Source organism: Bombina bombina, unplaced genomic scaffold, assembly GCF_027579735.1.
Source record: "Bombina bombina isolate aBomBom1 unplaced genomic scaffold, aBomBom1.pri scaffold_951, whole genome shotgun sequence".
Taxonomy (NCBI): Eukaryota; Metazoa; Chordata; class Amphibia; order Anura; family Bombinatoridae; genus Bombina; species Bombina bombina.
In genome coordinates this window covers 106,699-124,214 of record NW_026511615.1, presented here as the reverse complement: position 1 = coordinate 124,214, position 17,516 = coordinate 106,699, and the positions used below count along the sequence as shown (strand labels likewise).

Here is a 17,516-nt window from a genome sequence, read left to right as displayed (position 1 = left end):
AGATTATCTATTCGTGTAAAACTTTTTCCGCAGTCCGTACATGTAAAAGGTTTTTTTCCTGTGTGAATCATTTCATGAGTTTTCAGATGATCTATTTGTGTAAACCTTTTTCCACACTCTGTACATGTGAAAGGTTTTTCTCCTGTATGAATCCTTTCATGAATTTTCAGATTACTCTTTACTGTAAATCCTTTTCCACACTCTGTACATGTGAAAGGTTTTTCTCCTGTGTGACTCCTTTCATGATTTTTCAGATTACTCTTTACTGTAAATCCTTTTCCACACTCAGTACATGTGAAAGGTTTTTCTCCTGTGTGAATCCTTTTATGACGTTTCAGATTACTTTTATGTGTAAATCCTTTTCCACACTCTGTACACGTGAAAGGCTTTCCCCCTGTGTGAATCCTTTCATGAGTTTCCAGATTACTCTTTAGTGTAAAAAAATGTCCACACTCTGTACATGTAAAAGGCTTTTCTCCTGTGTGACTCCTTTCATGAGCTTTCAGATTATCTATTTGTGTAAAACTTTTTCCACAGTAGGTATATGTAAAAGGTTTTTCTCCTGTGTGAATCATTTCATGAGTTTTCAGATTATCTATTTGTGTAAACCTTTTTCCACACTCTGTACATGTGAAAGGCTTTTCTCCTGTGTGACTCCTTTCATGAATTTTCAGATTGCTCTTTACTGTAAATCCTTTTCCACACTCTGTACATGTGAAAGGTTTTTCCCCTGTGTGAATCCTTTCATGACATTTCAGATGACTTTTATGTGTAAATCCTTTTCCACACTCTGTACATGAGAAAGGCTTTGCTCCTGTGTGAATCCTTTCATGAGTTTTCAGATTACTCTTTAGTGTAAAACATTTTCCGCACTCTGTACATGTAAAAGGCTTTTCTCCTGTGTGAATCCTTTCATGAGTGTTTAGATCGCTCTTGTTTGTAAATACTTTTCCACACTCTGTACATGTGAAAGGTTTTTCTCCTGTGTGAATCCTTTTATGACATTTCAGATGACTCTTTAGTGTAAATCCTTTTCCACACTCTGTACATGTGAAAGGCTTTGCTCCTGTGTGAATCCTTTCATGAGTTTTCAGATTACTCTTTAGTGTAAAACATTTTCCACACTCTGTACATGTAAAGGGCTTTTCTCCTGTGTGAATCCTTTCATGAATATTTAGACTTCTTTTGTTTGTAAATCCTTGTCCACACTCTGTACATGTGAAAGGTTTTTCTCCTGTGTGACTCTTTAAATGAGTATTCAGAATTCTCTTTTCTGTAAAACATTTCCCACACTCATTACATGTGAAAGGTTTCTCCCCTGTGTGGGTCTTTTCATGAGATATGAGACTTCCCTTGGATGTGAAACATCTCCCACACTCATTACATGTGAAAGGGTTATCCCCTGTGTGGGTCTTTTTGTGATACATAAGGCCTCGTTTAGATGTGAAACATCTCCCACATTTTGGACACGTGTGAGGTTTCACAACTGTGTGAACTGTGTGGTGTTCAAGGAGATGCAAATTACATGTGAAGCTTTTCTCACATTCTGTACATTTGAATGGTTTCTTATTTGTATGAATCATTTGGCTAGACTTAAGATTTTTCCCTTCTTTAAAATGTTTTGAGTACTCCGTAAATGTGTGTGGTTTATCCTCTGGGATAATCATTTCACTAGATAAGGCATCAATGTTGTCCGCTTGTTTGATGACTAAATTACTCTCTGTACATAATAATGATTGCTGCCCAGTTCCTGCCAATTCTCCATCTCCTTTAAATATTTGCTGTGATTTCCCCCATGTTTGTGAATAGTCATTAGTGTTTAAGACGTTTGGAGTCTGTGGTATCAAACTGATGCTTCCTGTAGTGAAGGATGGATATGAATTATTCACGTGATTGTCTACATAAAAAGAAAAGGAATAAAGAAGAAAAAGAAAGTTTACTCTTTATAAAGGAATCCATCTTAATACAAGAATCATATTATTTATTTACACTTTATAAAATGGCTTCTGTTTTGTGTTCATTTTTAAATTGATTAACCTGTAAATCATAAATAAAAACAACAAAAGACAAATAACATAATTTATGTAAGAACTTACCTGATAAATTCATTTCTTTCATATTGGCAAGCTTCCATGAGCTAGTGACGTATGGGATATACAATCCTACCAGGAGGGGCAAAATTTCCCAAACCTCAAAATGCCTATAAATACACCCCTCACCACACCCACAATTCAGTTTAACAAATAGCCAAGTAGTGGGGTGATAAAATAAGGAGTAAAAAAGCATACAAAAAGAGGAACTGGAAATAAAATTGTGCTTTTTATACAAAAATTATAACCACCACAAAAAAGGGTGGGCCTCATGGACTCTTGCCAATATGAAAGAAATTAATTTATCATTTAAGTTCTTACATAAATTATGTTTTCTTTCATGTAATTGGCAAGAGTCCATGAGCTAGCGACGTATGAGATAGAAATACCCAAGATGTGGGAGACCACAGAAGAGTCACTAGAAAGGGAGGGATAGAATAAAAACAGCTACATCTGCTGAAAAAATTAAATCCACAAAAAAAAATCAAGTCTTTCTTATAAATTTCACGTAAATTTCAAGAAAAAAAATTAAATCATAAGCAGAAGAATCAAACTGAAACAGCTGCCTGAAGAACTTTTCTACCAAAGACTGCTTCAGAAGAAGCAAATACATCAAAATGGTAAAATTTAGTAAATGTATGCAAAGAAGACCAAGTTTGCTGCTTTGCAAATCTGATCAACTGAAGCTTCATTCTTAAAAGCACAAGAAGTGGCGGCTGATCTAGTAGAATGAGCTGTAATTCTCTGAGGCGGAGACTGCCCCGCCTCTAAATAAGCCTTGTGAATCAAAAGCTTTAACCAAGATGCCAAAGAAATGGCAGCGGCTTTCTGACCTTTCCTAGGACCAGAAAACAAACAAACAAATAGACTAGAAGTCTTCCTGAAATCTTTAGTAGCATCAACATAATATTTCAAAGCTCTTACAACATCCAAAGAATGTAAAGAGTATACTTAGGATTAGGACACAAGGAAGGAACAACAATTTCCCTACTAATGTTGTTAGAATTCACAACCTTAGGAAGAAATTTAAACAAGGTCCGTAAAATAGCCTTATCCTGATGGAAAATCAGAAAAGGAGACTCACAAGAGAGAGCAGACAATTCAGAAACTCTTCTAGCTGAAGAGATAGCCAAAAGAAACAACACTTTCCAAGAAACTAGTTTAATATCCAAAGAATACATAGGCTCAAAAGGAGGAGCCTGCAAAGCCTTCAAAACCAAATTAAGACTCCAAGGAGGAGAGATTGATTTAATAACAGGCTTTATATGAACCAAAGCCTGAACAAAACAGTGAATATCAGGAAGTTTAGCAATCTTTCTGTGAAATAAAACAGAAATAGCAGAGATTTGTCCCTTCAAAGTACTTGCAGACAAACCTTTATCCATCCTGAAGAAACTGTAAAATTCTAGGAATTCTAAAAGAATGCCAAGAGAATTTATGAGAAAAACACCATAAAATATAGGTTTTCCAAACCCGATAATAAATCTTTCTTGAAACAGACTTACGAGCCTGTAGCATAGTATTAATTACTGAATCAGAGAAACCTCTATGACTAAGCACTTAGCGTTCAATTTCCATACCTTCAAATTTAGCGATATGAGATCCTGATGGAAAAACGGCCCTTGAGACAGAAGGTCTGGCCTTAAAGGAAGTGGCCAAGGTTGGCAACAGGACATCCGGACAAGATCTGCATAAGAAAACCTGTGAGGCCATGCTGGTGCTATCGGAAACACATGCAACTGTTCCAATATGATCTTGGAGATCACCCTTGGAAGAAGAACTAGAGGCAGAAAAATGTAAGCAGGTTGGTAAAACCAAGGAACTGCTAACTCATCCACCATCTCCGCATGAGGATCCCTGGACCTGGAAAGGTACCTGGGATGCTTCTTGTTTAGATGGGAAGCCATCAGATCTATTTTGGGGAGACCAAACATCTGTACAATCTGACAAAATACATCTGGATGGAGAGACCACTCCCCTGGATGTAAAGACTGACGACTGAGATCATCTTCCCAATTGTCTACACCTGGAATATGGATCGCACAAATTAGACAGGAGTTGGGTTCCGCCCAAGAAAGTATCCAAGATACTTCTTTCATCGCTAAAGGACTGTGAGTCCCCCCTTGATGATTGACATATGCCACGGAGTTCTAAAATATTGATTGGTAACCTAGTCTCTTGAGGATTCCAAACTCCTTGTGTTGTCAGAGACCCCCAGGCAGCTCCCCAACCTGTGAGACTTGTATCTGTTGAACTCACAGTCCAGGCAGGACGAACAAAAGAGGCCCCTTGAATAATCCGATGATGGATTAACCACCAAGACAGAGAGAGTTGAATGTTGGGATTTAAGTATATCAACTGTGATATCCGAGTATAATCCCTGCACCATTGATTCAGCATGCAATGCTGCAGAGGTCTCATATGAAAACAAGCAAAGGGGATCGCATCCGATGCTGCAGTCATGAGACCTAAAACTTCCATGCACATAGCCACTGAAGGGAATGATCGAGACTGAAGGTTTCGACAGGCAGAAACCAATTTGATTTGTCTCAATTTCATTCGTCATGGACACTGAATCTATCTGGAAACCTAAAAAGGTGACCCTTGTCTGAGGAATCAACAAACTCTTTGGTAAATTGATCCTCCAACCATGTCTTTGAAGAAACAACACAAGTTGATTTGTGTGAGATTCTGCTAAATGAAAAGATTGAGCCAATACCAAGATATCGTCCAAATAAGGAAACACCGCAATACCCTGCTCTCTGATTAGAAAGGCCACGAGAACCTTCGAAAAGATTCTTGGAGCTGATGCAAAAGCCAAATGGAAGAGCAACAAACTGGTAATGCTTGTCTAGAAAAGAGAATCTCAGAAATCAATAGTGGTCTGGATGAATCGGAATATGAAGATACGCATCCTGTAAGTCTATTGAGGACATGTAATGACCTTGCTGAACAAAAGGCAGAATAGTCCTTATAGTCACCATCTTGAAAGTTGGGACTCTTACAAAATGATTAAAAAACTTCAGATCCAGAACTGGTCTGAAAGAATTTTCCTTCTTCGGGACAATGAATAGATTTGAATAAAAACCCAGACCCTGTTCCAGAATTGGAACTGCTACAATCACTCCTGAAAGCTCTAGATCTGAAACACATATCAGAAAAGCCTGAGCTTTCAAAGAATTTGTTGGAACATGAGAGAGAAAAAATCTTCTCACAGGAGGTCTTATTCTGAAACCTATACGATACCCCTGGGAGACAGTATTCTGAATCCAATGATTCTGAATGGAACCTGCCCAAACGTCTTGAAATAATTTCAATCTGCCCCCTTACCAGCAGAACTGGATTGAGGGCCGCACCTTCATGCTTTAGTTTCTTGTAAGGCTTGGATTTATTCCAACTCGAGGAAGGCTTCCAATTGGAGCCAGAGTCTTTAGGGGAAGCAGAGGTTTTCTGTTCTCTATTCTGACGAAAGGAACAAAACCGATTAGAAGCTCTAGATTTGCCTTTAGACTTTTTATCTTGAGGCAAAAAAACTCCCTCCCCCCCCCCCCAGTAATAGTGGAAATAATTTAATCCAACTGGGAACCAAACAAATTATTACCCTGGTATGAAAGAGATAGTAACCTAGATGTAGATACATTTGTCAGCATTCCATGATTTGAGCTCTTCTAGCTAAAATAGCCAAAGACATAGATTTAGCATTAATCTTGATGATATAAAAAATAGCATCACAGATAAAATGATTAGCATGTTGAAGCAAACGAACACTGCTATGCCAATCAGAGTCTTTTTCCCGTTGTGCTAAGCTATCCAATCAAAAAGTTGATGCAGCCGCAACATCAGCCATAGAAATGGCAGGTCTGAGCATATAGCCCGAATGCAAATAAGCTTTCCTTAGATAAGATTCAATCTTCCTTTCTAAAGGATCCTTAAAAGAGGTACTATTTTCCATAGGAATAGTAGTACGTTTAGCAAGAGTAGAAATAGTCCAATCAACCTTAGGGACTTTTTCACAAAACTCTAAATTTAGCCACTGGCAAAGGATACAACTTTTTAAACCTTGAATAAGGAACAAAAGAAGTACCAGGCTTAGACCATTCCTTAGCAATCACATCAGAAATGGCATCAGGAACAGGAAAAACCTCAGGAGTATTCACAGGAGGTTTATAAACAGAATTTAAACATTTACTGGATTTATTATCAAGAGGACCAGACTCCTCAATATCCAAAGTTAATAACACTTTTTTTTAACAAAGAACGACTATACTCAATCTTAAAAAGATAAGATGATTTATCAGTGTCAATGTCTGAAGTAGGATCTTCTGAATCAGAGAGATCCTCACCAGAGGAGGATATATTAGTATGTTGCCGGTCATTACAAATTTCATCAATATTATGAGAAGTTTTAAAAGACCTTTTACGTTTATTTGAAGACGGTATAGCAGCCATAGCCTTCAGTATCTCATCAGCAATTTCATTTTTCATATCAACAGGTACATCATGTACTTTAGATGTTGAAGGAACAACAGATACTGTACTAGCACTAATAGAATCCTTTTCTGCATTCAAAAGCTTATCATGACAACTGTTACATACTACAGCTGGAGATATAATCTCCATTAGCTTACAACAGATACACTTAGCTTTGGTAGAACTGTGCTCAGGCAGCATGGTTCCTACAGCAGCTTCTGAGATGGGATCAGATTGAGACATCTTGTAAAATGTAGAAAAAGAAAAATAACATTAAAAAGAAATATTGTATTTCCACATATAGCAGTTTTTAGGAATGGGAAAAAATGCAAATGCTAAAATTGCAAAAAAAAGTAAATAGCATAGCCCTCTGAGCATAAAGAAGGCAAGGAGCATATAGGAAGTGAGGTAAAATAAAGCTAAATTTTTTGGCGCCAAGTATGACGCACAACACAAAAGGAAGTTGAGAAATGTTTTGGTGCCAACAAACATCTGGAAATGATGCAACTCGCGTCATAACACAATTTCGCGCCAAACAACCAAGCCAGACGCAGGAAATGACAAACTCGCGAGCCTAATTTGCCCGCAAGTTTTCCAAGTAAAAAAACAAGTAAAATTGAAAAAAAAAAGACTATACCAAAGATAAGACAGACTTCCTAAACATGATTCCCATAACGAAACTGTTGGACTGCAAAAGGAAATACAGATAAACCTGACTCATGGCAAATATAAGTAAAATACATATGTTTAAAACTTTATATAAATACATAAAGCGCCAAACCATAGCTGAGAGTGTCTTAAAATAATGATACATACTTACCAAAAGACACCCATCTACATATAGGAGATGAATCCCTACGACCGATAACAGAGAACCCTTGAAAAGATTTCCAGTGAGGAAAACCATAAAATCAAACAGGCGATACTCCCTTCACATACCTCTGACAAACACTGTACTCTGAGAGGAATTGGGCTTCAATATGCTTATCACAGAAGAAAAATGAAGCACAAACTTACTTCACCACCTCCATAGGAGGCAAAGTTTGTAAAACTGAACTGTGGGTGTGGTGAGTGTTGTATTTATAGGCATTTTGAGGTTTGGGAAACTTTGCCCCTCCTGGTAGGATTGTATATCCCATACGTCACTAGCTAATGGGCTCTTGCCAATTACATGAAAGAAAATGTAAATATTTCTACATCATAATAAACTAAAACTCGGATTACTGATTAAAAAAAATTATAGGGCCCCATTAAACAATGTGCAGGTGGATAATGTTGTCAGCCAGGGAACAAGTACATCTGTATTCTGGGCAAGAGAGGAGGCATCCACCATCCTCATTTAACATTGTACAAGCGAATGCACATACAGCCCTGCCCGGCTCATGCTCAACCAGTAGAGTGAGAATATGATGTCTTAATCATCACAGACTAATAATTAGTGTGAGATGTTTTTAAGGCTAAGGAGCAGTGATCTTATGATACTTCTTAGCTTTCGGCTGTGGTTGTTTGATTTATATAATCAGCCAAAAACTTTATTACTTTTAATAATACTCATAATTAGGCACATAAATCGGTGGCGGTTCTGGGGTGGGGAACACTCACTGGGGGAGTTGTGGGTGTAACACACATTGGGAACAAGGTAGGCGTAAGTGTAGTTATGGGCGTTCCACTTGCTGGGTCAGGGCAGGGGAAGGTAGAGTTGCAGGTGATCTGAGAGCCGGTGTTGACACAAATGTACTTAAAAGATGCAGATATAAATATAATAGTTTATATTTGTTTAATCAGTGATCTATTCTATTTCCCAGTAATTAAAGTCAGCATAATATCTATTTTACTCACCTAACACATATGAGTTCATGCTGATAACAGGCTCCAAAGTCTGTGCTCAGGAAGAAGGTTCCCTTATTCACTCCAGTTACATCAATACCTGATATCTCTCAGTGCTCTGGCCGTGTCTGTAAAAAGTATATTAAATGGTTTAGACTGATAATAATAAATAATGGTTCTGATTAACTGTACGTATGGTATAATTAAAGGCACGCATAACAATTCATGTGATACAGATCAGCTGTTTAGGTTATTACATATGTGCTATTGATTCAGCACAAGCATTTAGTACAGTTAGCTCTGTGGGTGTTATAATTACATTGCATGTGATACAGATCAGCTGTTTAGGTTATTACATATGTGCTATTGATTCAGCACAAGCATTTAGTACAGTTAGCTCTGTGGGTGTTACAGTTGTACCTTAAATATTAATCTTCCCAGAACGTTACTCTATAAGCTCAGGTGTAGACAATTTATTTATGAGTGGAACATTCTACAACCTTACAAATATATTATAATCATTTCCCCCCATTATTTATATCAAAGAGCAGCACTTACACAAATGTTAAATAAGAGTTGTTTATATGTAATTTAAATCTAATACTACAGTATTGATATTGTACTTTCTACAGATCCTCACAGTCAGACATTTTGTATTTACTAAAAATAAAATGTGTAACAAAACCCACACACAAATAGTGATAATAATACAGAGCAATATGCAGCAATATAACCAAAGTGACAAGAGTCTTTAATGGAGACAGAACCACAAATACAAATAGCCCATACAATGTTCCTCAGAAGGAAGAGAAATAAACATATCATAGCATAATACTGTGTAATCTTCACTCCCCAGATGGAAGGCAGACCCAGAATACTCACATTAGTTAGAGCTTCAACAGCACAAGGTAATCAGCTCTATTGTGCAGACCCCAGGCAGACTGGATAGCCAGCCCCCGGACATGAAGGAACGTAGGGGGAGGGGGCTTTTGACCCCTGGGAGGAGTTGTCCCATATTTGGTGGAGTGGGTCCCAGGAGATGGCTATATAAGGAGGTGTGGGACGGCCATCTCCAGAAAATAATTTTCATAGACAGCAAGAAGTTTTTTCCCTTGAGTCTGTCATATCTGCAGTGATGCTGAACCTGCCCTGCAGCTGGAGCTAGTAAGGTAATGGCTTATTCGTTCTACGTGTGAAAGCCCAAGCACATTAGGGGTTTACCCCCCCCTCCTTTAAATATATGGGAGCCTTATCATAAATCTATTTGGATTTAGTGGTCAGTGTATGCCGGGCATGGTTGTGTTATGCAGGGAAAATTGTAACTCTTATACATTGGAGAGAGTAGTAGTATGGTCTGGTTTTCCCCTCACAGGCATGGGGGTTAATGTAACTTCAGCCATTTGTATTGCCTTCCTGACAAAAGGGGTATTCTATACATCTTTCTCTTTTCCCTGCAACACTGTGTCAGTGTGAGAATTTAAATTCTCTCAAACTGTTTCCTGCGGCCGTTATAAGATTGTGCCAGATTAACATGTCTGTTATAGGAGACTAGTAGCGGATACCTCCTTTCTTTAGATGTGCGTGGGGGGATATCGTATTTTGTCTGGGTCCGTCTGTGGAACTGCAGCATCTGTCTTGGTGGCTCTGGAGGGACTTGAGTAGCTGACTGTGAGCGGTAAGGGGATTTTGGTTTGTACGGCTAAACTAGGTTGCTGTTTACTCCGGGTCCCCACGTGGTGAGGCAGTCCGTTTTCTTTGGCTTGAGATCTAGGCGTGATGATCGCAAGCATCTGCGCAATCAAACCTGGGGAGTGTTTTGTATGCACCGGCCTATATGTTGCTACAGGGACTTGTCAGATGAGGGGTCGGCAAAAGCTCCTACTTATTTCTGCAGTTCCGTTGTACACTTAGAGTATGCTTGAACTCCAATTCCCGGTACTACCTGTATTTAGTTTTGTTACAGGCACTTTGGGTGTCCCCTGCATTATCAGGTGTCGTAAGGACTCCTCGCTGTTATTGCAATGATTATTTTGTAGCTATTGGGCTGATCCTGCTTCCTGTACTTAGCATTGTGAGGGGATGTTTCTTTACACTGGGCTCCTACTGTTATAAAAATTCTGTGATATTTTACCGATTTTAAAATTAAGAAATGTGAAATGCACTTTAATAGATTTTCAAGTTTGACATCCTTACTACTCTAAGAGGGGATGCTATGTGAGATCCGGCGTTGGCGGGGTTAACTTTCCCGCTGCTGGTCTTTTTGGCGCAAGCTCTTTTCCAGATCGGCGCCGAGTCTAGGGCCTAATGTTTACAGAGTCCGTCAGGTGGTGGCATCAGATTGTTTTATCTTTGCTGCTGAACAAGGGAATATAGATGATCTTCCTTTTTAGGGGATCGCTAAACTATATGGAAGTTTCTTCTATTTTCAGAAGGGGTTGGTGTTTGGGTTAGGTTTGGGCACATAGGGGATATACATATTATGTATGTTTGTTGCTACTCATTCTCCTGCTGTGATGGTTTACACTCACTTTTATGCTTTTAATGGTTTTGCGCTTATTTCCTAGGATCCCTTTGTTTTGTCTGCCATCTAGTAGCAGTTAACTGCATTTTGTATCTAATTTTCTTTAAGGTACAGTCCAGTCTAAGTGAAATGTTCATGATTCAGATGGGGAAAGTAATTTAAAACCACTTTCTAATTGACTTTTATCATTCTATTTGCTTGGTTCCCTTGGTAGTGTTTTTGGAAAGCTAAGCTTAACTAGGCTCAAACTGAATTCTGAACTGTTGGTAACCGCCTCTTAGCTCTAAACATTTAAAAAAAATAATAATAATAATTTCACAGTGAGACAGTACTTGTTCATGTGTGTCATAGGGATAACATTGTGCTCACTCCAGTAGAGTTATTTAGGAGCCTGCAATGTTTGGCTAATCTGTCTCTCAAAGCAATGAGATAAGGGGGGCCGTCGGCAGAGGCTTAGTTACAAGATCATCACAGAGGTAACACATTTTAATATAACTGTGTTGGTTATGCAAACTTGGAACAAGTAATTAAGGGATTGTCTATCCTTTTTACAATAAAAATTCTATTGTAGTCTGTTCCTTTAAGTCTTTCTCATATTTTGTTGCCTATGGTGGATACATATTATATGCGTAGGTGTTGTCATACAAATATTTCTATAATTTATAGTATTTAGAATACATATTTAATGTATATGTGGTACATACAATTATTTCTTGTTGAACAATTATTTAAGGTTTTCCACTTTTATTCATTTGAAGGATTTTTATCATGATATGAAGGATATTCTGTCATCTCTACTGTAGTATGGGAGCACAAATATTACAAAATGAGTCACAGCGCTGTCGGAATCTTTGGGCGGGCCCTCTACATGTTTGATCTCTATAAATGTTGCCTAGTGTACTGCCTAGCTTTATAGCGCTGCAGGATCTGTTGCTGCTTTACATATACCTGATAATAATCATAATATATTGTATATATGTGTATGATCATTTTCTATCGCCCTCTTACGGAGAGAACTCAGATCTTGCATTGCACTGCTCAGATTTTAATGTTGTGAGATCACTAATGATTATTGTATGTACGGTCAATTTGGTATTCTCTCTGGTAAGGAGACTTCCTGGTCTGTGGCGGATCCTATTGGTAGGATTTTACGTACTTTTTATATTGAAGGGATGGTTTGCTCAATGTGTTTTTCCCCCTTTTTTTGATTGTTCCCAATGTTCCAATTTGCCTAATGGAGTTTATTACCTTGTTTCCATGTATTTACATTACCCTCATATCGGCAGAGGTAACGGGGTATTTCACCTGTGGTATCCACATCCATCCTTAAAGTTTTGGCATCTAGGCCAAGCGGTGTTAACATTGCTAGTAGAAGACATTAGACTCCCAGTGGGGTATAGAAGTGATAAGGTAATAAAATGTTAGTTTCCCATCGTTCTCTACAAGTATTGGTGATTTGGTTTATGGACAGATATAAGATAAAGAAGACGGTATATTTACACAAGGTGATGAAGTAATGAGACTGATTATACCTACAAGCTCAACCCAATTTTGTTAGGTTGTGGCTTTAATACATGAAATCAGCTGGTGCTTGTACGCAAATAAGCCCTAAAGAAGCAAAATCTCATACTTTTTGTAATGTATGGCTTTCTGTTTGCCTGGCCGGCAATATCCTTGCATGTTTACGCATCAGGATAATTTTATAGAATGGCTGAGGATTATGGGGTACCTAGCATTTGATAAGTCGGAAGGCCTGTCGTCGGTGATTATTTTCTTAGTATTACTATTGTGTCTGTTGGAATGGAGTGCAGGGCACGGGGGTCAAAGGTGGACTTGCAGAAGGAGATAAGGTCCTCCCGGGAGTCTGCTATGGTCACGCTCGAGACCTTGCAGTTTTGTTGGTGAAACTAAATTTCACGCCGCATTATACATGGTGGGAGAATTTTGTAGTCTTTGGCATTGGCCGCGGCTGAGGTGAATCTGCCTCATCATTTTATTAGTCTTTAAATGGTGCCAAGCGGTGACCTAGTTTGGCCATTTTTTATTTTTTTTATTTTTAACGGGTGTGCAATGATTCTGGTGCCCAGATTTCTTGGGAGGAGTGGGGACTGACCGGCTGGATGTGTAGGTGTTGGTGCGGTTTTTTAGTGCGTGTCTCTGAATGTCCATCTAAATGTAAGGAGGTAGAATTGGTAATGGCTTAGTTTTCTTGAATTATTCCAGTGTTGGTGGCCATGTTTGTGTGGGCAGATTCGTTTGAGAAATGGGTCAGTGTTGTCCGACTGACAGCAGGGGGGTTGTCAGCTGTTAACATATATTATGCCCCCCACCCCTAATCCCACGGTCATTGAATTGTTGAGGGCATGTGGGTTGCAATGCCTGTGTTCAATACTTTGTTGGCAGCGAAATACATTTCTGGGGTACATAACTCACTGGCCAATGCCTTTTCGTGTTTTTCGGTGGCATCGCTCCACGGAGTTCGCGCCGTGGGCAGAGTGGGGAAAGCATCCCCGGCGTGGACATGGTACCTTGGGATGGATGACCAGCACACTTTGGGAGGTCTTCCATAGCGCAGAAAATGTGGTCCGCCTATGCGAAAATTTGAGCGAGATGGAAATGGTTAATTTCAGTTAGGGGCATTAGTGATGGCGGCAATTCGCATGTTTTGTTTTTTTGTTTCAAGGGTGGAGGATGGGACACTTGCGGGTTGTCAGCCGTAATATATGGCCCCATGGTGGCGGCTGGGATTTGTGATGTGGTTGTCACGGGTTTGCAAGTGTCCATTTGCCTCAAGGAGTGGGGCAGCCACTGATGCTGCTATATTGGGTTGGGTGGCAAAGGTTATTAAAGGTGTGGGTAGGTGAGGTCCTTCTAGTCTTCTTAGTTGGGGGTGTCAAAAATGTGGGTGTTTACTTTGTTTATGGTTGTTCCGGTTATATTGTTGTAGGTCTGGTACCTAGGTGGGTAGTGGGCCAATTTGTTTCATTTATTGGTCCTGGCGTGCTGCAGCCAGGTTTTGATAAGCATCATGCTATTGGAGGTTTTGGAGTATGGGGCCCCAGATTGGCTTGCGGGTTGCTTCTGGTGGTGGATTCCGCTGAACTGTTCTTGTCTCTGGGGTACTAGTGGTCCAGGCCGAGGAAATGATTTAGGTTTCTTGCCTCGGAGAATCCTGGTGAGTAAGATTAAGGAGGCTTGGAGAGGTTTTGTGTTTTTTTTCCAGGATTTATGTCGGATTGTCTGTCATGGTTCCGAGATTGGTTGGAGGGCGGCATGGCTCTTTTATACACTTAAAAGGTGGAAGAAGGTGATCAAGTTGGTTGGTAGGGTAAATGAGTGGTTGTGCATCAGTAACATAGTAACATAGTAACATAGTAGATAAGGTTGAAAAAAAGACTGAAGTCCATCGAGTTCAACCTATACAAATCTAAAATACTTACAAAAAGCTCCAGTTAAGCTTAAATAACCCCATTAAAATGTGACCCATTTAATACTAGCAATCATATCCATGAATTTTGTTAGTATACAGAAACTTATCCAGACTATTTTTAAATGTATCTATGGTATTGGCATTCACTACCTCCTTTGGTAATGAGTTCCACAATTTTATTGCTCTCACAGTGAAAAAACGTTTCCGTTGCAGGAGATTAAATCTCCTTTCCTCCAACCTTAAATTATGACCTCTTGTCAGAAACAATTTTCTTGGAATAAACAGAGCTTCTGCCATCTCTGTATATGGGCCTTGAATATATTTATATAAAGTAATCATGTCACCTCTCAAGCGCCTTTTTTCTAAAGAAAACAGACCCAGTTTGGCTAGCCTCTCCTCATAGGTTAATTTCTCCAATCCCCTTATTAGCTTTGTGGCCCTTCTCTGAACTTTTTCTAGTTCTGCAATATCTTTTTTAGCAATTGGTCCCCAGAACTGCACTCCAAACTCAAGGTGAGGTCTTACCAGGGCTTTATATAATGACAGAATTATGCTTTCCTCCCTTGAATCAATACCTCTTTTAATACATGCTAGTATCTTATTAGCCTTTGAAGCCGCTGCCCTGCATTGTGCACCCATCTTTAGCTTGTTATCTATTACTACTCCCAAATCCCTTTCCTCCTGTGTTTGGCTAAGTCTTGTCCCATTTAAAAAATACGTAGCCTGCTTATTTTTACTTCCAAAATGTAGAACCTTGCATTTTTCCGTATTAAATCTCATTTTCCATTCACTTGCCCATAGTTCTAATTTTAGCAAATCCCTTTGTAAAGACAGTTCGTCCTGCTCTGACCTTATGACCTTACTTAACTTAGTATCATCTGCAAAAATAGAGATGTCGCTATTTAATCCTTGCTCCAAGTCATTTATAAAAATATTAAAAAGAACAGGGCCCAGTACTGATCCCTGGGGGACGCCACTGATTACCTTTGTCCAATCTGAGTATGATCCATTTACTACTACTCGTTGCTCCCTATCTTTTATCCAGTTATTTATCCATGAGCTAACATTTTCAGCTATTCCCAGTCCCTTAATTTTGTGCATTAATCTCTCATGTGGCACTGTATCAAATGCCTTTGCAAAATCTAAGTATATCACATCCACTGATTCCCCTTTATCTATATTTTGACTTACTTCCTCGTAGAATCTAATCAGATTAGTTTGACATGATCTATTTCTCCTAAAGCCATGCTGATTAGAACTCATAATCTTGTTTACACGAATATGCTCATCAATATAATCCCTTATAATCCCTTCAAATATCTTCCCCACTATTGATGTCAGACTAACTGGTCTATAGCTTCCTGGATCATCCCTGCTTCCCTTTTTGAAGAGTGGCACCACATCAGCTTTACGCCAATCCTGGGGTACCATGCCTGAGGATAATGAGTCTTGAAAAATTAAGAGTAAAGGTTTGTCTATAACAGTGCTAAGTTCCCTCAACACCCTTGGGTGTATTCCATCTGGGCCTGGAGTTTTATTTACCTTAATATTTTCCAGTTTTTTCCTGATATCCTCTAAACAAAACCCAGTTAGTGGTATGGACTGGCATGTTCTATTATGTTCAAAAGTATCATTCAATGGTTCTTCTCTTGTGTATACTGAAGAAAAAAACTGGTTTAGTACCTCAGCCTTCTCCCTGTCATTATTTATCATGCTACCCTCCACACATTTTAATGTACCTATATTATCCTTCTTAGATTTTTTGCTATTTATGTACTTAAAGAACCTTTTAGGGTTAGACTTAGAATCCTTAGCAATTAATTTTTCATTTTCAATTTTGGCTAATTTGATTGCTTTTTTGCATGCTTTGTTACATTCCTTATAAATATTGTATGCTGAGTCTGTACTATTTTCTTTTAATAATTTAAATGCCCTACGTTTTTTCCTAATTTCTCTTAACACATTTTTATTTAGCCATAATGGCTTTGTTTTTTTATTTTTACTTTTATAACCATATGGTATGTGTTGATATGTATATTTATTTAACACATTTTTAAATATTATCCATTTATTCTCTGTATTTTTATTAGAAAATACATTGTCCCAATTTATATTATTTAATGATTTCCTTAAATCGTTGAATTTTGCTTTCTTGAAATTAAAAGTCTTAGTTAAGCCTTTAAAACACTGCATTTGAAAATAGATTTCAAATGTGACCATGTTATGATCACTGTTACCCAAATGTTCTTTAACTTCTATGTTTGATATTATATCTGTATTGTTTGATAGCACTAAATCCAATATAGCTTTACTCCTAGTTGGCTCCTCTATTAATTGTGACAAGAAGTTATCCCTGAGAACATTTAAAAATCTATCCCCCTTAGCTGAATTACTAGTTTCATTGGCCCAGTTTATATCAGGGTAGTTAAAATCTCCCATAATTACAGCACTGTTATTAGCAGCCTTACCTATTTGGATAAGTAGTTGAGTTTCCTCCGGGTCACTAATGTTGGGAGGCTTGTAGCATGTTCCTAGTAATATTTTTTTAGGATTTTTCCCCCCACTCTTTATTTCAACCCACAGGGTCTCTACATTGTCACTTGTATCATAAATATCTTCCCTTACTGTAGGTTTAAGGTTAGGTTTAATATACATGCAGATTCCTCCACCCCTTTTATTATTCCTGTCCCTCCTAAATAATGTATACCCCTCTAAGTTAACTGCCCAGTCATGTGAATCATCCCACCAAGTTTCAGTTATACTGATAACATCATAGTCCTCTTCTGCAACTAAGAGCGTCAGCTCCCCCATTTTACCTGTCATGCTTCTTGCATTTGTTGTCATACATTTAATTTTCATGTGCTTTCTGCTGCTACTTGGTGTGCTTTCCTTTATATTTTCTAATGTGACATTTCTTAAGTCATCCCTTCCTTGAGATATTAAGGGATTGTCATATTCACAGACTGATCTCTCTGTTCTATTTTGTTCTAACTGACCCTCCCCCCCTTTGCCTAGTTTAAAAGGTTCTCTAAACGTGCTACCATCCTTTCCCCCAACACACCTGCACCCATGTCATTCAGGTGCAATCCATCCTTACTGTACAAATTGTACCCTAGTGAAAAATCAGCCCAGTGTTCTAAAAAGTCAAACCCCTCATTTTTACACCATGTCTTTAGCC

The 17,516-nt window shown here is 38.5% G+C and overlaps 1 protein-coding gene across 1 annotated transcript; it reads right to left on the bottom strand.

Moving 5' to 3' along the window:
• Positions 1-1,459: 1,459 nt before the first annotated feature.
• Positions 1,460-8,510, bottom strand: LOC128643874 (zinc finger protein ZFP2-like; the record flags this gene model as incomplete). Its single annotated transcript, XM_053696646.1, has 2 exons — positions 8,400-8,510; positions 1,460-1,897 (listed from the first exon to the last, which is right to left on the bottom strand). Coding segments are annotated over exons 1-2 (457 nt in total), but the record flags the coding sequence as incomplete, so codon positions are not given.
• Positions 8,511-17,516: the final 9,006 nt, after the last annotated feature.